This window comes from Myotis lucifugus, unplaced genomic scaffold (genome assembly GCF_000147115.1).
Source record: "Myotis lucifugus unplaced genomic scaffold, Myoluc2.0 scaffold_10, whole genome shotgun sequence".
Taxonomy (NCBI): Eukaryota; Metazoa; Chordata; class Mammalia; order Chiroptera; family Vespertilionidae; genus Myotis; species Myotis lucifugus.
This window is the reverse complement of record NW_005871058.1, coordinates 13,337,736-13,359,526: the sequence shown is the minus strand read 5'-3', so window position 1 is coordinate 13,359,526 and position 21,791 is coordinate 13,337,736. Positions and strand designations below refer to the sequence as shown.

Here is a 21,791-nt window from a genome sequence, read left to right as displayed (position 1 = left end):
TCCTCCTGAACAGCACTCAGTTACCCCAACCTATCTGTGCTTGTCGGTCACCTTGATTTTAGCATAAGTAGTTATACCTAGCTTTCCTGCAACCCCAAACCACATGAATCACAAGACACATAAAGTCACAAGGCATCAATTCAAAAACATTTGGATGGAAAACCACATGAGGAAAATGTGCCTTGTCATAAGCCTAACACTGTATCCAACAACATGAATCTATAGATTTTTTCCATCAAAACTGCCAAACATACAAATCTCAAAAAGCTTACAAGGAGCTAGGTGATTCTGGAAAAACTTCAACGGATGTCGGAGAACAATTGTATGCCCTGTTATTACCAAATGAGATAAATGATGAGAGTCCAAAACCCAAGTGTCTGCAGGAGCCAAACACAGAACACAGGAGCCCTTCACTGTGAAGTGGACCAGATGGGAAGCATTAGGGAGGGGCAGGCCCAGTGGTAAAATGGGGGTAAATTGTATGCATTATGTTTTAAAGAACACTGTGGGAATCCAAGAACACACATCTCTGGGCAATAGCTGACTTGGAGGCTGCCAGTGTGTCACATCTGGAAAATATCAGTCGTAGTCTCTTTGTTTGAATGTGCTGTCTTTATTTTTAAACATTTACAAAGGCTTTCCTAGGTTTATGCTTTATGTCCCGTAAGCTGTTAAACCCTCTTAGCCTCTCATATTCTAGTGCATTCATCCCACAAACCTTTACAAGCACTTCCTGTACACCAGGTGCTATTCTAGGTAGACCTTGAGGGTGTTTAGGACTATGATCCTCGCGGTGATAGGGAAGACATTGCCATATGACCTCACCCAAATCCTGGCATTACATAGTCAGATTAAAAGGTGTGTGTTCTACCCTTAACACCATTATTAGCATAAACTTCTCAAAAGTCTGGGACCATATAAACTCAAGGCCACTCACATTCAGGGTGCATGGTGTAGGGACATAAAGAACAGAAGCAGGTGGGAGACTATGGGCTGCTCACCCCCTTAACTTTGCAATCTCCATGCTGAATGCCCAGACCTGTGGACAGCCCCAGAGCACCTCCGCCAAGCCAGCATCTCTCAGAAAGGGGACGTGTACAGCTACGGGATCATCGCCCAGGAGATCATCGTGCGGAGGGAAACCTTCTACACGCAATGCTGCCGCGACCAGAATGGTAAGAGTCTGACCCTTTCATCTGCCCCCGCTGGGAGCTGGCCAACCTGCATCCTAGGCTGACAGGGACCCTGATCTGTGTGACCACATCTCTGTCCCTCAGCTGTAACAGCAATGGCATATCTGCACTACCCATTTCACAGGGTTTTGGAAGGATTAGATGAATGAATGTTAGAGTGCTCTGAAGAGCGTAAGACAATACACCACTGCCAGGTGTCACTGCCATCAGTGTTATTGTTAGTTAAAGAATCTTCCCTCCCCAGCAGGTTAAGGTCATGGTTCAATTCCGGGTCAGGGCACATGCCCAGTTTTCCCCAGTAGGGGGCGTGCAGGAGGCAGCTGAGCAATGATTCTCTCTCATCATTGATGTTTCTATCTCTCTCTCCCTCTTCCTTCCTCTCTGGAATCAATAAAAATGTATTTTTTTAAAAAGAATCTCCCCTTATAATTTCCCTCTTTCCTTCTGATTTCTAACAGCCATGTGTCTAACACCTGAACTAGATCACCGAAGTGGGACATACATATTTTAGTTCCTACTAAGATCTATACCAGTGATGGCGAACCTATGACACACATGTCAGAGGTGACACGCGAACTCATTTTTTTGGTTGATTTTTCTTTGTTAAATGGCATTTAAATATTAAAAAAATAAATCTTTGTTTTACTATGGTTGCAAATATCAAAAAATTTCTATATGTGACACAGCACCAGAGTTAAGTTAGGGTTTTTCAAAATGCTGACATGCCGAGCTCAAAAGGTTCGCCACCACTGACTATACTTTTGTCACATGTCCCCTGGGGGCCTTGGGGGGGGGGTGTGGTTCAATATTTCATTCCATTTACTTACTGAGCACTTACTTGTGCCAACTCTTAACTGTCTGGGGGGAGGGGTGACTAGGGATGTCAGGATTGCAGGCTAGAGTCTTGGTCAGAGGAAGCCCACTGAAGGCAGTGGTGTCTGAGTTGAGTTTCATAGGGTGAGTGGCCTTAATTTGAGGGATAGCCTCCTGGGTATAGGTGTGTATGAGACCCCTTAACCTGGTGGCTCATTCGGCATCCCTCTGCCGACTGCTGGCCGAGGCGCTGCCGCACTCTCGCTGGCCCATCGGAGTCGGTGAGCCAGTTCGGAATCGGACCACTGCTCCACGTTCCGCATGCTGCATTCTCTCTTGTAATTGAATTATTCTCGTCCCATCAGAGAAGATTTTCAGAGTGGAGAGTTCCAATGGAGTGAAGCCCTTCCGCCCAGATCTGTTCCTGGAAACAGCAGAGGAGAAGGAGCTGGAAGTGAGTTTCTCTGGGCCACTGTAATAAATTACCACACACAACTTCATGGATTAAAACTACAGAAATGTATTTGCTGGAGACCAGACGTCTGAAATAAATTGTCAGCAAGATCACGCTCCTTCTAAAGGCTCTAGGGGAGGGTCCATTCCTTGCTACTTCCAGAAGCTTGTGCTGGCTGACATTCCTTGGCTTGTGGCCCAAACACCCCAATCACATTCTTCTCTCCTCTCCTCTTCTAATTTCCCTCTACCCACCTCCTATATAAGGATACCTGTGACTGCATTTGGGCCCACCAAGATAATCCAGAATAATCTCCCCAAGTCAAGACTCTAAAGGTAATCACACCTGCAAAGACCCTTTTTCCAAATAAGGCCACATCCACCGGTTCCAGGGGTTAGAACACGGACATATGTCCAGGAGCCATCATCAGCCTGCCACCCTACCTTGTCTGTTTCCATTTCTCTGAACTCAGGAAAGAGCTGATTCCTTAAGCACACGTTCCATTCTCAGTCCCTAGGAGCTCACAAAGCAAGATGCCCATGTGATACACTGGCCAGGCTTGTAAATAAAACCTAGTGATTGAAAAATAAGTATGCCAACATCTGGAAACAATAGGGAAGGGTACTTTCTCTCCTTTTATTCTTCATCTGAAGGAAATTGAGCTTTTGTCTCTGCATTTGTTTAATTTTTTAAATAATCCCTCACAAAGGCTATTAAAGCCTGTGGGGGAAGTTTCTAAATTTATTTTAGGATTTTATCTGAGCTTTTATAATCCCCAAAGATAGTAAATAGCGTGTTTTAAACGTTTTTAGGGTCTTAAAAATAAAACCTTTTGTTTGTCCCTTGTGGGATAAAGATAAAAAACGTTTTCCTTCAAGTTATGAGCATCCTTCCAGGTGAGGTTTGTGGCCAGCCTAGCTGAGTGTGAATGGGCCGTTCTTACCTCTTCTTTTCTCTATTTCAATATTAAAGGCAGGTTGCAGCCCCAAGGTTCTAAAATAGAACTGCTCCTATCTTGGTCTTATTCTATCCCCCCAACCCTGATTTTCAGGATGCTGGGATTCCTCCCCACACGTCAGCATATCCCTTCTCAACACTTCTTTCTAGTCTGAGGACAGCCACATGTTGCTTAAAACCTTTCCCACTAAAGCATTCTTCCTCCTCCATTCGCTCGTGTAGTCAGATTCTTCTGGAATTGGAAGCAAGAAAAGATTTCCTATCTAGTAGCTGGTTCCAATAGAATACAGGCCTGAAATTAGATGACGTGGCAGTGCCCCCGTTTCACTCGGCGGTGCTGCGTCAGCCGGCTGTGGGTTGGGTTTGTCCATGCCTCTTTGAGGCCGTCGGCAGATCATGTACCAAGGCAAAGGCATCATCTGGTGGTGAATGCAGGCAGGCAAGGGCTATGCCATGCATATAGCTAGTTCTTCCCGGGGATGCCCTGAGGCAAAGAACATGGGCAGGGACTGCACCTGATACGGTTTGTCATCCTATTTCTGACTAAAGTAAAGAACTAACTAATGGTTTGCACCATGCTTTCCGATTCAACAAAAGCTTCGAGCCAGTGATAGTGAGATGAGGTTTCCATGGGCTTCCTCATGTCTCCCCCTTCCCCTGAACCTCCCTTTCCTCACTTCTCTTTTATATATGCAATAATAATATATAGACTATGTATCATAATAATTCCATTACAATTATGACGTTATATGCAATTATTTATTATAATATAGTTATAATTATAGTATAATCTTATAATATCATTATAATTATAATCTAATTATATATAATTATATTATTTAATACTATAATAAACATTTTATATTAATATGTAATGAAAATAATTATATATATACATATACATACATGTCCTTTGCCTATGCTTGGGACATACTTATGCTAAAGAAATTATTCATTGTTTATCTGAAATTCGAATTTAACTGGGTATTCTATATTTTTGTTTGCTAAATCCGAGAGCCCTAAGATTCCTTCATAAACCAATTAAGTCAGAATCTCCTAGGTTGGGGCCTGGGCAAAAGAAATTTTGTAAACTCTCCCAGGCAATTCCACTCTTAGCCACGGTTAAAAATGCTGCTTGAAGTGCCTCGCTCTCATTGACAGTCACTGTCACATACTCACTGAACCCAACTGTTTCTTGTTCTTCCCAACACACACCCTGCAAATGCATGTAAAGATTTTGTCTCTCCCATCAATCTGGCCTTGTCCAAATCAGTATCACCTTTTTCATTAATTCAGTGTCTAAGGGAAGGGCTTAGGCAAGGCGGTACAGGTGGTGATGCCTGAGATACACTGCAGACAACTGGGCGACCTCATCCTCATTGTCAGAGTTGGGATGTTTTTAAAATAGTCGTTGCCTCAATTACTCCCATCCTGGAGGAAAATAGGATAGGATGCCACTCCCTGAGCTAATTCACCCCTTCTTCCTTCCAGGTATATCTACTTGTAAAAAACTGCTGGGAGGAAGATCCAGAAAAGAGACCAGATTTCAAGAAAATTGAGAATACACTGGCCAAGATATTTGGGTATTGCTGACATTTTTGCTTTTTTTCTCACCGATTTCAGATTATTCTAATAATAGTTGACATTCAGTGGCACCTAAGAATAAGAATACCTCAGAAAAATTAAAATGATATGGAGACTACCAGACCATTTTCTCTGGGAAATAATCACTTGGCAAGTTAAATACTCAAGGGCAAAACTTGCCTGATTAAAAACTATATTCTGACTAATCATAAGTATGCCTGTTAAAAATATAGTTCCCTGACCCTTCTGCAGGTAATTAGAATTTAGAAGTCTGTTATGGGTCCTGGAAATCTATAAAGTCCCTGGATAATTCTTAAGATCACCAAGTTTCTTAAATTTTTCAAATCTTAAAAAAAAAAATTAAATCTTAGGATCAGCAACTTTGGCCCTACATCCTTAAGACTTGAGTCATGAATCAGACTATAATTCAGTATTTTTTTTAAAAAAGTAACACACAATTATCCAGTAAGACTGAATTCTAGATTTGTCGTGTTTTCTGTTAGAGACAGTGCAGAGTGAGAAAAATAACTGGAGTGAGAGAGGAGACCCAGTTTCTACACTAGGATCTAATAATAGCTTGCTGTGGGACATTGGGCAAAACACTTATCCTAATTGGGTGTCAATTTTCTTGTTAGTAAAATTGGACTGAACAAGATCATTTGTACAATTCCTTCCAGCTCTAACTTTCTGTAGTTCTCATTAAGTCATTCAGATACTTAACGAGGCTAAAAGCCCAAGGCTGGAGAAGAAGTAGAGTGAAGTTAATCAAAGTGAGGTCATTGATTTGGTAGATCTAAGCTGTCGTTTGGGGGAAAGGAGCCGAACATAATAAGCGATTTAATTCTTGCCCACTTTTCATTGCTTCACAAACCTGTTACTAAGAGCAGATGAGCTTGTACATGTGACAGATGACATGTAAACTCTTGGAGATAAACTGGGCCCCTGATGTCTACCCTAGAGAATCTGATGTCATTGATCTGGGGAGCAGGCTGACATCGGGAGTTTTAATAGCTCCTTAGATGATTAAAACTTGCAGCCAATTTTTTAAAAAATGCAGCCAAGGTTGAGGAAATGTTTAATTAAATCAATTCATCATGAAATAAGATATCCATCCTCATCCTTTACACCTGCTCCCTTGCCCTTTCTACCAACTAGACTCTAGGTGTTTCTCGTAAATTCCCTGGGGAACTTGTTCAAAAATTCTGTTTCTTAATCCCAAGCCTAGCAATTTCCAGTCTTATAGGTCTGCAATGGGACTCAGGAATGGATTGAATTTTTAACAATCATCCCTCCACATCCCAAGGGGATGATGATGTAGGCCATCTTCTCCTTGACTGTATAAATTATAATTTATAATTGCTGTTGTTGTAATAACAAAATGGTATGATTTGTTCAGCCCCTTCAATTGTGCCATGTGTTAGTTACCAACATTATCTCTGATCCCCACAATGACTCTGCAGGAACTCAGCGTGCCTCTGAAACCAGCTTGGCACCAAGGCTTGTCATAGGCTCATGTCACAGAAAGCTGGCACCTCATCCAAGTCTCCTTAGTCTAACAAAAGCATTCAGAGTTAGGTTTTTTGCTTTAGGATCCCGGCTTTCCATTCTGAGATCATGTAAGGCTCAACTTTGCTTTTCTTGGTTCTCCTCATATACTTTCATTTATCACCTCTAGAGCTTTTTTTTTTTTTTTTTTAAATATATTTTATTGATTTTTCACAGAGAGGAAGGGAAAGGGATAGAGAGTTAGAAACATCGATGAGAGAGAAACATCGATCAGCTGCCTCCTGCACATCCCCAATTGGGGATGTGACTGCAACCAAGGTACATGCCCTTGACCGGAATCGAACCTGGGACCTTTCAGTCCACAGGCCGACGCTCTATCCACTGAGCCAAACCGGTTAGGGCAGCTTTTTTTTTTTAAAGAAAGTTTTTCCTTTATTATAAAATATTTATTAAAATTTTGGAAAATGAATAAGCAAACAAGAAAGTACAAAGATCATTTGTTTGTGAGTAGATGACCATCAGTTTTCAAAAATTAAAATGAGATTATAATTTTTGCTATTTTATGAAATTTTTCATGAGCAATATAGAAGTAGTATCTTTTGTGTTTAACTATTCTAATTCACATTTAATGCTACCTTAGTACTCCATTGTACCATAATATTTTAACTACTTTTTTGTTACCCATTTAGGTTATTTTCAAATGTTTGCCATTATAAAAATTGCTGTGACTTGCTTTGTAGTTAACTTTAGCACGTTCATGATGGTTTCCTTAAGATAATTCGTAGAAACAGAGTTGATGGGTGATTGGTATGTGTATTCTTAAAAAACTATGACACATTTTACCAGATATCCCTCCAGGAAGGTTGTATGTATATATGTCTTCCTTCTTACCTACATTGATTACCATTTTTATAACATTTGTTTTTCTTTCTTTTTTTTGTTAATCTTATTTCTATATTTCTTTCATTTCTTTCTGAGGTTAAATGTTTTTGTTAGGTATCAGCCAATTTTATTTTTTCTTTGTTTAATTACCTGTTCATCATATTTGCCCATAGTAATAATGGATGTTCATGTTTTCTTAACAATGTGGAAGAGCTCTTTATATATTATTACCCACAGCCTTTTTCATGACCAGAAAAGTGAAAGTTATATGGACACCTTGATCCGACGTCTACAGCTATACTCTCGAAATCTGGAACATCTGGTGGAGGAAAGAACACAGCTGTACAAGGCAGAGAGGGACAGAGCTGACAGACTAAATTTTATGTTGCTCCCAAGGTAAGACAAATGGTCCTGCTGATGTGGTTTCCCACAACAACACAGCTATGCCTCATACTTAAAGCTGAAAGCTTCAGCATATTTGTCTAGCATTGTTTTTCTTGATCTATTTAGGGTTGGTTCATTTTGCATATTCTTTTTTTGTTTCATATACATATTTCAGATATACCCCTTTTCCCCATTTTTGCCCCCCTCCACCCAGCCCCTGCTCCACCCCAGGCCTTTCCCACACTATTGTCTGTGTCCTTGGGCTATGCTTATATGCATATATGTTCTTTGGTTAATCTCTTCCTCTTCTACTTCTCCCTTCCTCACTAAGATCTGTCATTCTGTTCCATGCATCTATGCCTCTGGACCTATTTTGTTCATCAGTTTATTTTGTTCATTAGATTCCACATCTAAGTGAGATCATGTGATAGTTGTTTTTCTCTAACTGGCTTATTTTGCTTAACATGGTCTTCAAGTCCATCCATGCTGTTGCAAAGGTTAAGAGATCCTTCCTTTTTACAGCTGTTTAGTATTCCTTTGGGTAAATGTACCACAGCTTTTTTTTATCCACTCATCTACTGATGGGCACTTGGGCTGTTTCCAGATCTTAGCTATCATAAATAACACTGCTATGAACATAGGGGTGCATATTCTTTAAGAGATTGCGTTTTAAAATGCATGGATCTTGCTAACCCTTGTTCTGCTCTCTTGCACTTTAAATACTTTTTTTAAAAAAGAGGTTATTTTCAAGTGGCCATGTGGTGCCACAGAAGGAGCGTGGACTGTGGAGTTGGAATGACCTGGATTCCAACATCTCTGTGTTACTCTTACTAAGTCTGGGACCTTAAGCAAGTCATGGTCTCTCCTCCGTGAAATGGACATTTAAGTCTCCTATGGAATCTGTGAGCTATAAGGCACTTTCAGGCACTAAGTATTAGTTTCTTTGCTTTCTTTCTACCTCAAAGTAGAAGCCAAATTACAAGAAGTATAAGTGTTTCTAGTGGAGGAGGTGAGGCTAAACATCAGATATCTCCTCTCCTAGGCATGTATAGGCTGGCCTCCATTTTATGAAATAATACAACAGCTGTGACAGAAGGGAAAGGAAGTAAGGTTGGGGTCACCAAACAGTTTAAAGTTTTGTAAGTGTTGGTACTCAGCTAATAAGCAAGAAATTAAAATGTGAAGAGCTAGGAAATAGGCGTAGGACAAGGCCACTGTGGGTACACTGTTACAGCGAGAAGCAATGTTTTCCTCTCATGAAAATAGAATAAAATGTCCTATTAGGTTAAGGATAATGTAGGGAATCTAGCAGTTAGATAAAATCATGGAAATTGACTTCAAATCATGGTCCCACCGCCTACTGTGGATGTGTGATCTTGGGCACTTTCCTCAATGCTCTAAGCTCAGTTTCCCTTGTGCTTCACAGGCTGTTCCAAAACATCCCCTGAAATAAGGTGCAGGATTTAAGATACTTAGCACAGTGCCTGGAGCGTCCATGGTTGTTGTTACACATAGTCGCTCTGAACTTTTATATATAACTTGTATTAGTTATTATTTTATTTTGATCCCATACTTAATTTCAAATATCAGTTCTACATGAGTAAAGAAATGATTTTCAGATTGTACAGGCTGTTTTCTAAATACATAGTTTCTCTTCTACAGCCTGAATGAAGAAGTAAGTTACACACATACTCTATTCAGTCATCCAGACCTCAAGAGAGCCTAATATAGAACCCATGTGCCCTCACAGAGCCTCGAAACAGTCTGGGAATGGCACCCTTGGAATAGGCTGGACCCCTGTTAGGCAACTTCTGTCAGCGCTCCATGAATGTTAGTTACATAATGCATCATTCTTTGCCTGGCCTTTAACTCTGCAACAAAAACAAGACCCTGGTTACCTGGCTGCTTTTCCAGGGTGTCATCATCAGTGTGGTTTTAACCAAGAACGTCACTCAAATGATTGCAAACTAGCTCACCACCTCAGTTTTCTTTTCTTCCCTTTGGTTGAATGTGCCACTTTGACCACGAGATGGTAAATGTTTTTATTGGATTGCCAAGGTTGTAGAACACAAATCTCTTCAATAGCTGCAACACACCATGACTCCAGTGCAACTCACTTCCGTCATTTATGTAAAAACTCTTTGTATTTGTAAAAGAAAACCAACAGTAACTAGAAGAATAAAACAGAAATATTTACAGCAAAATTATTAATAAACTTAAGGCTGCATGTAGGAACCAGATCACTACTTTAACACTCATTTGAACCCTTCCCTTTGGGGTTCTTAAACAGATTAAAATAGAAGGTTTTTCTTCTTTGGGAAGTTCTTCAAAGACATCTACTCTGTACAACGAATTCTGTGTCAGCAACAACCTGTTTATGAAAGTTCACCGTGTGAGATTATAGTTCTTCCATCATTTATCTGAACATCAGTTTCTCTCACGTGCATGCTACTTTCCAAGCTCATAGGACTTTTCAGATATAATCAGTAAAATGAAGGGTAAAAATGGGAAATATCCAATTTTATCGTTACATCAAGGTGGCCTCCAAAATAATCTGCACCCTTACACTGGGCATGTCAAGAACAACCAGCCCAGAGGTGCCCCTGCTCATCCAAACAGCCACACCGAACGGCTGTTTATCAAAGGTCCCGAGTTCCCTCACTGCACCAGCTGAAAAATTTCTTCCCTCCAAGCTCCGGAGGTTCTCCAAGTAATTTCTGTGCTTGATGGGCTGGTTTCTGGGAAAGTACTTGACATTCTTCCTCTACCACAGTCAGCACGCTCCAGGCCTTTCCCAGCTCCCCGACAGTCCCAGGCCTTGAGGGTGGGGTCGGGGTGGGGGGCGTGCTGAGCAACAAAAGCCCTGAAGGGGTAGATGTTGCTGAGTTCTGGACTGGCTCTGCTCTCAGTGGCCATGGGACTTGGTAAAAGTCATACTTTTAAGCCTCAGCTTTCTCATCTGTGAAAATAAGAGATTTCTTCTCAATGACCTCTATGGTACCTCCCAGCTTCTGGTTCTAGTGGTTCCATACTCGGATCCTTTACAGAGTGACCCCAAGGGCGGATGGGGAGCATGCAGCTCATGATGGGGTTGGGGGAAATGAAAAGCCACCTGGCACATAAGGGAATATGCAGCCCCTTCTTGTAGCTCTTCTCTCTTAATTCTGAGTCTGATAAACTGCTCTTTATATCTCTTCAACAAAGATATTCTAAGTTGCTTCTACTTGACTTCTTCAGTTTTAGCATAATTTTAACTTGTTTACATGGTAATTGACTTTGCTTTTTAAAGAACCCAAATCTGGTTCAGAATATATCAAATAAATTCCGGTTCATACTACATCCAAGTTAATTTTTAAGTGCATATTCCTTCATAGTGATAACAAACAATGTCATGTTAAATATGTCAGGGAGGTAAAACCATTGATTCGGATGATGAGAAAGATCTGATAGCTATAGTCACTGAAGCCCTTGCATTAATGACACACTCTCCCTCTCAGCTTCTGGATATAGAGTTATATCTAAAAGAAACTATGAGTAGAGAGGTAAAAAGTGGGCAAGAATGTTATGTAGTAGCATGTGTATATGTGTATTAGGTTCAACAGTCAAGTACTAATTTAATGCTGAACCTGCTTATAGTCATCTGAGTTCAAATGCATGTATTATATGTTTCTGTATATATGTAATATATGGTATATGCAACTTATCTTTGCTTCCTAGCCACCCAGTTTACTGGCAATCCCAAATTCTAGAATTCCTGGTGGACAATTACTGTCTCAAATATTTATGTAAGAGAAAAAAAAATTTACTAAAGTTGATGGCAAATTTCTTCCTTTCATCTAGGCTAGTGGTTAAGTCCCTGAAGGAGAAAGGCATTGTGGAGCCTGAACTATATGAGGAAGTTACCATCTACTTCAGTGACATCGTAGGTTTCACGACTATCTGCAAATACAGCACCCCCATGGAAGTGGTGGACATGCTGAATGACATCTATAAGAGCTTTGACCACATTCTCGATCACCATGACGTGTACAAGGTAACCACCTCACCTAACAGGCTGAGACGGTCCTGAGGCCCCAGGTCAGCAGAGTCAGAATTAGTTGTTCCTGTTACTTCTCAGGTCTCGTCCTTCCCAAATTATGATTTAATGCATCAGTGGTTGAATCTGAGCTCAAAATGAAGGGAAGTAAAAGAATAAGAAGGGCTAAAAGTTGAGAAAACCGGTTTGGCTCAGTGGACAGAGCGTCGGCCTGTGGACTGAAAGGTCCCGGGTTCGATTCCGGTCAAGGGCATGTACCTGGGTTGCGGGCACATCTCCAGTGAGGAGTGTGCAGGAGGCAGCTGATAGATGTTTCTCACTCATCGATGTTTCTAACTCTCTATTCCTCTCCCTTCCTCTCTGTAATAAATCAATAAAATATTTAAAAAAAAAAAAAAGAAGGGCTAAAAGTTGAGGGGGGGGGGGGGGGAAGACATGTAATACTTTAAACAATAAAAGAAAAGAAAAAAGAAGGGCCAGAAGTCAAAATGACCATATGACTTTAAGTAGTTTGAAAACAACAACAACATAAAGTTCAGCAGGAATGAATTTTGGGTACTAAATTTAGAGAAAATTATATCCTCTCAAATCATCTTCAAAAAATGGATAGTGTTCAGGCTAATTGCAAAACACTGGAGTTATAATAAGTAGAATAAGAATATCTTGTTGTTGAAATAGCAGCATCATTCAGAAAAGACCACAGAAGAAAAGAGAGATTTCTACAAGTTCACAACTGGATCTATTACCTGACTGGCATGCTGACCAGTTCTAGGCTATTAAGTCTGAGTCAGAAGAGTAAAAGGGGAATTGAATTCCCACATTCTCATGATAGAAAAGCAGCATACCATATGGAACAAGTAGCTTTAGAAATAGATCTCTTCATTCAAATCCCAATTTGCCCCTTACGAACCATGCGATCTCTTAAAATATATTTAACTTCATCAGGTCTCAGTTTGCCTATCTTTAAAATGGGATGATAACAATACCCACCTCAATGGGTTATTGTAAAGATTATTTAGATAAACAATATGCCTGGAACACTGTGTCCTTAAGTAAAGCTTAAAACTCATTATTATAATACTCTGTCATACTGGTTATTAGTCACAGAGAGGACTCCCCTTTTAGGGTTCGTCTTAGCCCAATCCTCAGAAAGCCATATTAACAATAGCCCTTAGACAGAAAATGATTACGCATTTTAGAGATATATGACAAAAAGAAGTTAACTAACCAATAAACGTGAACTATACATATGATTGTGAAAATAAAATTAAAAGGGAGGAGAGGACATTTATCAAAGAATAATGTTTATACAGTACTGTTAATATAAATCTACTACTTATTATAATAAAAGTGTGTATAGTCACCATACTACAAGAATGTGTATTTTATCTTGGAGGAAACTACAATTTTTTTTTCAAATAGTATGTGAAAATTGGTAAAGTGCTGAAAATGACTTTTCTGGTACATAAAGGTCTTTCTAAAATAACATAGAGCTACTCGGATTATTTAAACATTCATAGAATTGTCAACACCTCTGGGTGATTTACATTATTGTGAACTACTTATATAAAAACATCTACAGCTATTTTATCATCCATTTTACTAGACTATGGAAACCCTAAAGAAATGAGCATAGAAGTGCTCTTAAACTGGCCCCAAAAAAAGTGTACAGGGCTCATAATGAGGTGTTTTTTTTTTGTATTTGATATGGGATTAACTGCTTATGTTTAATTTCTTGTGCCTTTTGAAGGGGCAGCTTCACTGATCAGAAACTGTTTTCACAGGTGGAAACCATTGGTGATGCCTACATGGTAGCTAGTGGCTTGCCTAAGAGAAACGGCAATCGGCATGCAGTGGACATTGCCAAGATGGCCTTGGATATTCTCAGCTTCATGGGGACCTTCGAGCTGGAGCATCTTCCCGGCCTCCCGATCTGGATTCGCATTGGAGTTCACTCTGGTATGGGGTTGAGCATTGTAGCAAATGGGAACCATATGTATCTCTGTGCACCCACTAAATCAGAAAGTGTAGAGTCTTCAAATGTGATCAGTGTTCACGTGAGGTTTACTCTTGGATCTGTCTGCCAAAAATGAGGTCCATGTCACATCCTGACATAATTAGACCCATCCCTAGAGAGTTCTGGGAAACACCTTTGACTCCTGGAATGATAACCACCACCACATCCTAAAATAACAAGCTCCAGATTTCCTGGTTAAGTCACTATATTTAGTGTTTCAATTATCTCCTCTCATTCCCTCCCTCTCCCCTGCCCCCAACTTCAGTATTTTCCCCCACTAAAGTATTATGGTATCTTAAATGGATTAGACTATCTATGGGGGTGGGGAGGGGATGGCTGGTCAAATTCTTATAATAAAAGGGCATGTACGCCCCCTACACCCACCCCTCTCATTGGTACAGAAAGCACATGAGCCACTTCAAAAACCATGAAAGTTACTCACCCTTGAATGTAGAGATTTGAAAAGATGAGTTACAATTGTTCTAGAAAAACATAGTTGGAAAGGACCTCAGAAATCATCTAGATTAATCCTTTATAGGACATAGATTATCTTTACAGGTTCCAAGATAAGTACTAGTAATTTCATATCCACTTTTAGAACAATTCCAGGATTTCCTGAAAACTCACTGTATCCAAAGCCACGTCACTCCATTATTAAATATTTGTAATCATAAGACAGTCTTTCCTGTGTTAAATTAACTCATATCTCCCTGTAATTTCTTGTCATTGCTCCTCTTTCTGCCTTCAAGCCTTGCAGAAGAGCCACAGTATAGAAAACCGGAGAGATCGCTCCAGGCTTTGTGGCCAAGACCAGACAACTGCATTTACAAAAGTCATCCTATATCCACAGCACTTGTCTCAAAGCCTGGCAGTAAATATTGATTAAGAAATCAGTGAGATTCTCAAAGTGACAGTCAATAGGCGTTAAAAACTGCTACCGCATGTTCACTGCCAGGAACACAGCTGTAGCCTTTCCCGAACGTGTCCACAGCCAAATGTCTTAGATGTTTCCATATACACACGAGGGAACTTGCTGGGCATCTCTTCAGCCAGCAACAGCATTCTGTCCGTTTTGAGCCATTGCAAATCGCCAGAGAAAGGAATAACAACAGGTCTGACCGAACCAAGTCAGAGAGACTGGAGCTCTGGGTCCTGGCCCCTTCTCTCTCCCTGTGACCTCCTCGAGGTCTGAGCGGACTACCAGGGCCCAGTGCTACCTTATTGGGCTGAAATAAGGATAGATAGTAGGCACACATACCTACTATCTAGGTACGATTCTAGGGTTTAACCCTAAGAAATGAACGGGTCGAAGTTAAATACTGATAGCTGAAAACAAGACTAACTAATATCTGCAAGGATTTCCCCATGTCCAGGCCCTCCTCAGTGTTATCACTCCGTTTCTGAAGAGCCACTTGTGACAAGACCTAAGGCCCAGATCAGAAATCTCATCTAGCAGCTGCCTCTGCTGTACCTTTCCTGCTGGAGTTATTCTTTTGTCTGTTTGTTTTTTTCTGTTTGCTTATCTTTTGTTTATTTTACACCCAATCTAACAGGGAAAACCTCAGCACTCAGGGGGAGTCTAGTATTTTGTACATTTTTAATCTTCATAAACACAGAGTGTTTATAGGATAAATCTATAAAGAAACTCAACTTACATAGATCAAAACCCAACTAGAAATCAGCCAAACTAGAAGACCAGTAGTTACTTCTATCCAACACCTGTTTTTGTAGTTGCTGAGTTAATCTTTAACCTCTAAAATCTTTAACCCCTTGCGTTCAGTCATTCCACACAAATACTTGTTTAAACAACCCTTCCTCCCCACCTGGTATACACAGTGCACAGTCTTCCTCGGCTTTGTTTTTGCTAGAATGTTCTTGTGCTCCCCCATTCCACTGCATTCACATGGCGCGTGAAATGCTCAGGGAAAATTCTGCCAGATCCTTGTCTTCTGGGTCTTCCATCATCATGCCATTAATCCCAGAAGTGCTACCCTACTAAATCAAAGTAAAATAAGACAAACTTGGGCCATTGAGCCTTCAAGTGTACTGGGACCTCCAGCAATTCAGAGCTCAGGGCTGTGTGGCTCAGCACAGTGAGCAAACACTGGGATAGTCTTCATCCTACAGCTTCTATTGAAAATATTCAGAATGACTTCCCACCTTTCAGCCTGGATCTGATGCCTTCTTGCTTTGTGCAAATGTACTTTTCTATGCCAGAGCAAAATACTTTCTGAAAGCATGCATTGATTGAATAATGATGTTTCCCTCGTTGAATACATTCTTCATTCGAGCTCATTATTCACACCCTCAGACATGCCTCCATCAAGTGGAGTATTCAACATTGTGGCACCTTCATTCCTCTCTGTGATTTCCATTCCCCCACTTCCTGCTTTCTGCCCTTTCCAGGTCCCTGTGCTGCTGGCGTCGTGGGGATCAAGATGCCTCGTTATTGCCTATTTGGAGATACCGTCAACACAGCCTCTAGGATGGAATCCACTGGCCTCCGTAAGAAGGGAGATTGTGTTTCTTAGAGGACAAAGATTCTGTCTTTCAGCAGGAGGGAATTGTAGGATAACGTGCACAAGAAGTGCCAGTGAGATGATGAATGAATGACCCTTCTTCACATTGAATGACCACAAGACTGTCATTCCAGGCCTTGCTACATTTGCTTTTGTTGCTACTGTTTACTGATCATTATTCTTTCCTTTGGCTCAGTTTTAGGTCGCTTCTATTAGTTTGGGCTTATTTAGCAATGCATTCAGGCATGCTCTACCTGGAATAGTCATTAACTTTAGCAGAGATCCATGTAAGTTAAAAAAAAAATCAGTAGGCTAGGTATGGGGTATACAACTTGGTTCATTTTCCTATTTCTCTTCTATTTGGTTTTCCTGGGAATTGGTTTTAGTAAAGAAAAGTGTATTTGTTATCTGCAAAAACCTATATTGCATTTGCCTGGCAAGGTAGAGGCACTGTGTGTTGCATGTAGTAGATGCTAAATAAATATTGATGACAGTGATAGTAACAGAAATATATACAAGAGTGAATAAAAGCATTGGTAGATGTGGGCAGACATTGCAAAAATATAGGTGTTAGAACAGTATTTTGGCAATTTACTGACAATCTGATACTGGTTTATACTGGAAAATCATGATGTAAAGGAAAGAATAAGTTTATAAGACTTGCGTTAAAATTATAACTATGCAAATCACTGTCTGTGTTAAGGTAGTGGGGGAATTACCTCATTTTCCTAGGCATCAAAAATTTGAGGATAGGATACCAACCTTGCTGGAAGAATTGGAGAGGATATATGTTAATCACTTAGCAATCCTCTGATAGATGGTAGGCATACAATATGAGAGTGCTATTATTCTTACTATTGTTATTGTCTGTGGCACCCGTAATGGGAAAGGTGATGTACAGCAATGGACTGAGGAATGGAAGTATATCCTCACCACTTAGTTGTCAGGAAGATAACAATATCCCAGAAGAGTAAAATTTGAGAAAATCAAGACCCTATAACTGTCTCCTGAATCTTTACCTTGTCACCAACACTTTGGCTACTTATTGAAACTTTTACATGGGGAAACCACATGCCAGCTCTCAAGCTCAGCACCACAAGCTAAATCTAAAACAAGGTCCTGGGGCTACCACTCTGAGCTGAAATGAGAATCCATGGAGCACAACCCAGGAGCGCCGTCACTCAGCACCCTGAAAACAGTGCCAGACCCTCTTTGTTCCCATGTGTGATATTTATTGCACTGGGTGTGTTTTTAAGTGTTCTTGCACTAAAATATCTGAGCCGTCAAGAACATCTAAAGTTAATGTCCGGAATCAAGGCAAAACAAATGTGGCCATATAACAGATTTCAAATGGACCAGATTTTCATTGATCTGTTTTGCTTTTCCAGCCTTGAGAATCCATGTGAGTGGCTCCACCATAGCCATCCTGAAGAGAACCGAGTGCCAGTTCTTGTATGAAGTGAGAGGAGAAACGTACTTAAAGGTGAGGGACCCACAGAAACAGTACCCAGAAAAGACACACACCCCCAGGGGCCACTTCCTTTGAGACTAGACACCCAATGGTCAGTAATACTGGGGAACATACGATGAAGAATCCTTTTCTGTACTCCCTGCATGGATCTCCCTCTGTCCCTGCGATGATCACTGACCATCCCCGCGATAGGCACCCACTATCCCATGTAGGAGAAGCCACCGCCAAAGAATGTGAACTCAGCCTCTCTTTACTTCAATGAGCCCTTTTCATATTGTGAACTATGACCACTATGTCATAAAATGCTGCCACCATTTCTTCCACACGTACCCAACTTTTGCCCCCAATTCCTCCTTTATACCCAAGAGCCACAGTCCGGTTCAGGACTAATTTAACTACAGTCAATGTCCCTGTCTCCTTGCGTTCTTGCTCTTACTTCAAGATGCTGCAGCTCTAAGGCCACCTCTCCAGCCAGTTGCTTTATCATTCAAAGCTCTGGACAAGAGATGGCAAGCTGGCCTCCAAAGCCACCAAATGCCTCCACTTGGCTCTCAGGCTGCTTTCTGGAGATTACAATCTTTTCACAATTGGTCTGAGGCCAACTATTGCCAGTAAGATCATCTGTCTCCAGTAGCCATAGCACTTCTAGCCTTTACACTGTGGTTGCAACTTAAGCTTCCTTTTATGTAGTAGGGTCCTAACATCACACTCACTTTTTAATCCTCCAGAAATACATTTTCTACACCAAGCATTTCTCCCCAGATAGAAGCTGTTTATGGATTACTACAATTCAAACACATAAAAAAAAAAAACCCCGCTATTTTTAAAGATGAGTGATTTTTAATATATCCTATATAATAAAACCCTAATATGCAAATAGACCGAACGGTGGAATGACTGGTCACTATGAACTGACCATCAGGGAGCACAGGATTTTCAGTAAGTTTCCATTCATTTTATAGCCTCCACATGGGCCCAGAAAATGTCACTTAAGTGTTCATTATGATGCACATGTGTTTATAGTTTACACACTTTAGGTGGGGAAACTGTGGCAAAACTTTTGTGGCAAACTTCATGGCAAAATGAGCCAGAAGAAAATGTGGATAATGAAAACCAGTCAGATTTGTTGGCATAACAGAACTGTAGATGAATTTTCTTCCTTTTTAGGTTCTTGTGATGTTGCCATAGTGATATTTTAAAATCTTTGGGGCCAGGGGAGACTCTACTTTGAAGAAAACATGTCTGGTGATTGAGAGACTTGTTTTTATTGATTTTAGAGAGAGAAAGCGAAACAGAGAAATCAATTTGTTGTTCCACTTATTTATACACTCATTGGTAGATTCTTATATGTGCTCTGACTGGGTCTTGAACCCACAACCTTGGCATATTGGAATGATGTTCTAACCAACTGAGCTACCAGCCAGGGCAAGAAACTTGTTTCTAAAAGGGCACTTGGAGCCCTACCTGGTTTGGCTCAGTGTCTGGAGCATCAGCCCGTGGACTGAAGGTCAAAGGTTTGATACCCATCAAGAGCATGTACCTTGGTTGCAGGCTCCAATCCTGGCCCTCGTCAGGGTTTGTGCAGAAGGCAACCAATTGGTGTGTCTCTCATATCAATCTCTCTCTCTCTCTCTCTCTCTCTCTTAAAATCAAGGGAAAAAATATCCTCGGGTGAGGATTAACAACAAAAAAATAAAATAAATAAAAAAGCATTTGGAAATAAGCTCTGTCCATATGTAAGGCAGACCATACCAGGAAGGTGTGCTGCACTGAAATATAGGCACTGATGAGGAACTCAGAGGGGAAATGTTTCTTAGAAACAAACACTTGTCAGAACGGTGGGCTAGAACTGAACTGTCTCATTGGCCTCCATGGTTCTCACCTCTCCCATCTCACTAGGGAAAAGGAACCGAGACCACCTACTGGCTGACCGGGATGAAGGACCAAGAATATAACCTGCCAACCCCTCCTACTGTGTAAGCTGCTGGGTGTGGTGGGGAAGGGGAGTGGAGGTCTTGGCTTTATAAGTTGGGCTTCGTACAGCCAACTTACCAATCAGACTTGATTTTTGGCAAGTGCTTTGACAGTGTCAATGATGTATAAATATGAGGACTACATGTGTGAGAAGTTTAGAAATCTCCCTTCTCTGGCTGCTAGAAGCTGGGTATTCCAGCATGCCCAGGAGAACAGAGGACAGTTGAGAGCTCACTTCCTGCATGTCTGGTTCTGATAAGAGTAAAGCACGCTGGAGGCGAAGGGGCACTCTGCATCTCCACCCCTGCCTACAGCTCTCTGCTGGGCCACATGTTGAAAACGGGATCTACCCCATCCCTGGGGCTGTGGTTCTGGGTCTTCCCATAGAATGTAGGTCCTCCCTGAGATGAGGAAGACAGGTTCCAGGTCTGACAGTCTCAGTTCCCCTAAAGCTGACTCAAATGGTCACCAAGTTGCACAGTGGTTGCTGCAGTCAGTCACGTGGCTGTTGCTGTGGCATTGGCTATGGTAGAGAAACCCCGTTTTGCAGACTCCTAGATGTTGGACCCAGACAGATGGCAAACCTATAGATGCCAAAACCACCCAGGTCTTCCCTGGGGCCCAGGGGACCTGGCCTCTTCCTAGGATTGCTCCACGTCCATTCCAAATTCTTGAAACCCTCCATTCATTCTGAGTCCTCCCCAGACACTCCTAGGAATGTGTGGGACCAACACGTTTTCAGGGTTGGGTTGCAGGGGCCCAGCATTGTTCTGGCTTCTGGCCCCCTCCCTGCAGTGGCATGGGTGAACCTAACAGCGCCTCCAAGTTCTAGCAGCATGGTGTTTCACTTTGAAATTGAAAAAACAGTTTTCAGTTTGAAATATATTCTGCTTTTATATATTCAACTGCACAGAGCAGGCTAACAGTCCCTTATGGTCATCTGAGGCAAGCCTGTTTATCAGACTTCCTGTGTCTAGCACAGAAGAAGCCTTTGATAAGTGCTGGGTAAACTGAGCAGATTGTTCTGGAGGGAAGAAATATTCTGTATGAGTTGCTGAGAAGTTCTATTTTCCCTCCCCACTCACTTCCCAGGGAGAATCAACAGCGCTTGCAGGCTGAGTTTTCAGACATGATTGCCAACTCCTTGCAGAAAAGACAGACTGCGGGGATAAGAAACCGAAGACCCATGCGGGTAGCCAGCTACAAAAAAGGCTCCCTGGAATACATGCAGCTGAACACCACAGACAAGGAGACCACCTATTTCTAAACCTATGAGGCCCAAGGACTCAGGCAAATGAAGTACAGATGCCCTCAGGCAGCGACCTCCAGGGTCCCGAAGCCTCCATTTCCCGGAGACCTCACTGGAACACAAGGCTCAGATGCCTCCTACTGAGCCTCTAACAGTGGGTATCGTAACCCACCTAACCCACCCACCATTCTGTTTGTTTCTATAAATACTGACTCTGACTGATCTATAACTTATAAAAGCGTGTTTGTATAAGAATCCTAGGAACTGACTTCAGATACAGACTCCGACCTTCAGTCATCCCAGTTCTGGGCAATTTGCTGACCTTCAACTATAGAACCAGGATGACAAAGACCAGGGTGACACACACAGACCATCACTTGACCAGTTTCGAGGTCCTTATCGGAATGGACTGTGTGGCCTGCACGTAGAGAACTTTTCACCCCTTGGTCTCTTTGTTCTGCTTTGCCTCTCCCTCCTCGTTAAAACCCCTGCCTGCTCTGAGATGCTGAGCTGGGCGTGTGGCAAGAGTCCCCCATCTCCTCAGGTGACCGGCACTTGAATAAAACCTCTTTCTTTTTTCACCAGCATCTGTCTCACAAGTTTGGTTTTTGTGGTGGCAGGCAGCCGAACTTGGGTTCCAGTTACAAGCTTTGGCTGCCTGTCTGGAACATTTTATAAGAATATTCTGGAACATTCTGGAAAAGTAAATTACTTTTCCCTCTGGAGCCTGATCACTTGCTTCAGGGAGCTTC

General features: G+C 41.5%; 1 protein-coding gene across 1 annotated transcript in view; it reads left to right on the top strand.

Moving 5' to 3' along the window:
- The window catches only part of GUCY2C (guanylate cyclase 2C), a 70,642-nt gene extending 48,918 nt beyond the window's left edge, over nt 1-21,724 (top strand). The window contains exons 19-28 of the mRNA XM_006084275.3: nt 1,038-1,175; nt 2,372-2,460; nt 4,909-5,000; nt 7,627-7,785; nt 11,614-11,806; nt 13,594-13,768; nt 16,233-16,331; nt 17,734-17,828; nt 19,716-19,792; nt 20,883-21,724. Of these exons, the coding sequence (XP_006084337.1) occupies nt 1,038-1,175; nt 2,372-2,460; nt 4,909-5,000; nt 7,627-7,785; nt 11,614-11,806; nt 13,594-13,768; nt 16,233-16,331; nt 17,734-17,828; nt 19,716-19,792; nt 20,883-21,057 (1,292 nt within the window). The 3' untranslated portion in view covers nt 21,058-21,724. The remainder of the gene's footprint in view (nt 1-1,037; nt 1,176-2,371; nt 2,461-4,908; nt 5,001-7,626; nt 7,786-11,613; nt 11,807-13,593; nt 13,769-16,232; nt 16,332-17,733; nt 17,829-19,715; nt 19,793-20,882) is intronic.
- Nucleotides 21,725-21,791: the final 67 nt, after the last annotated feature.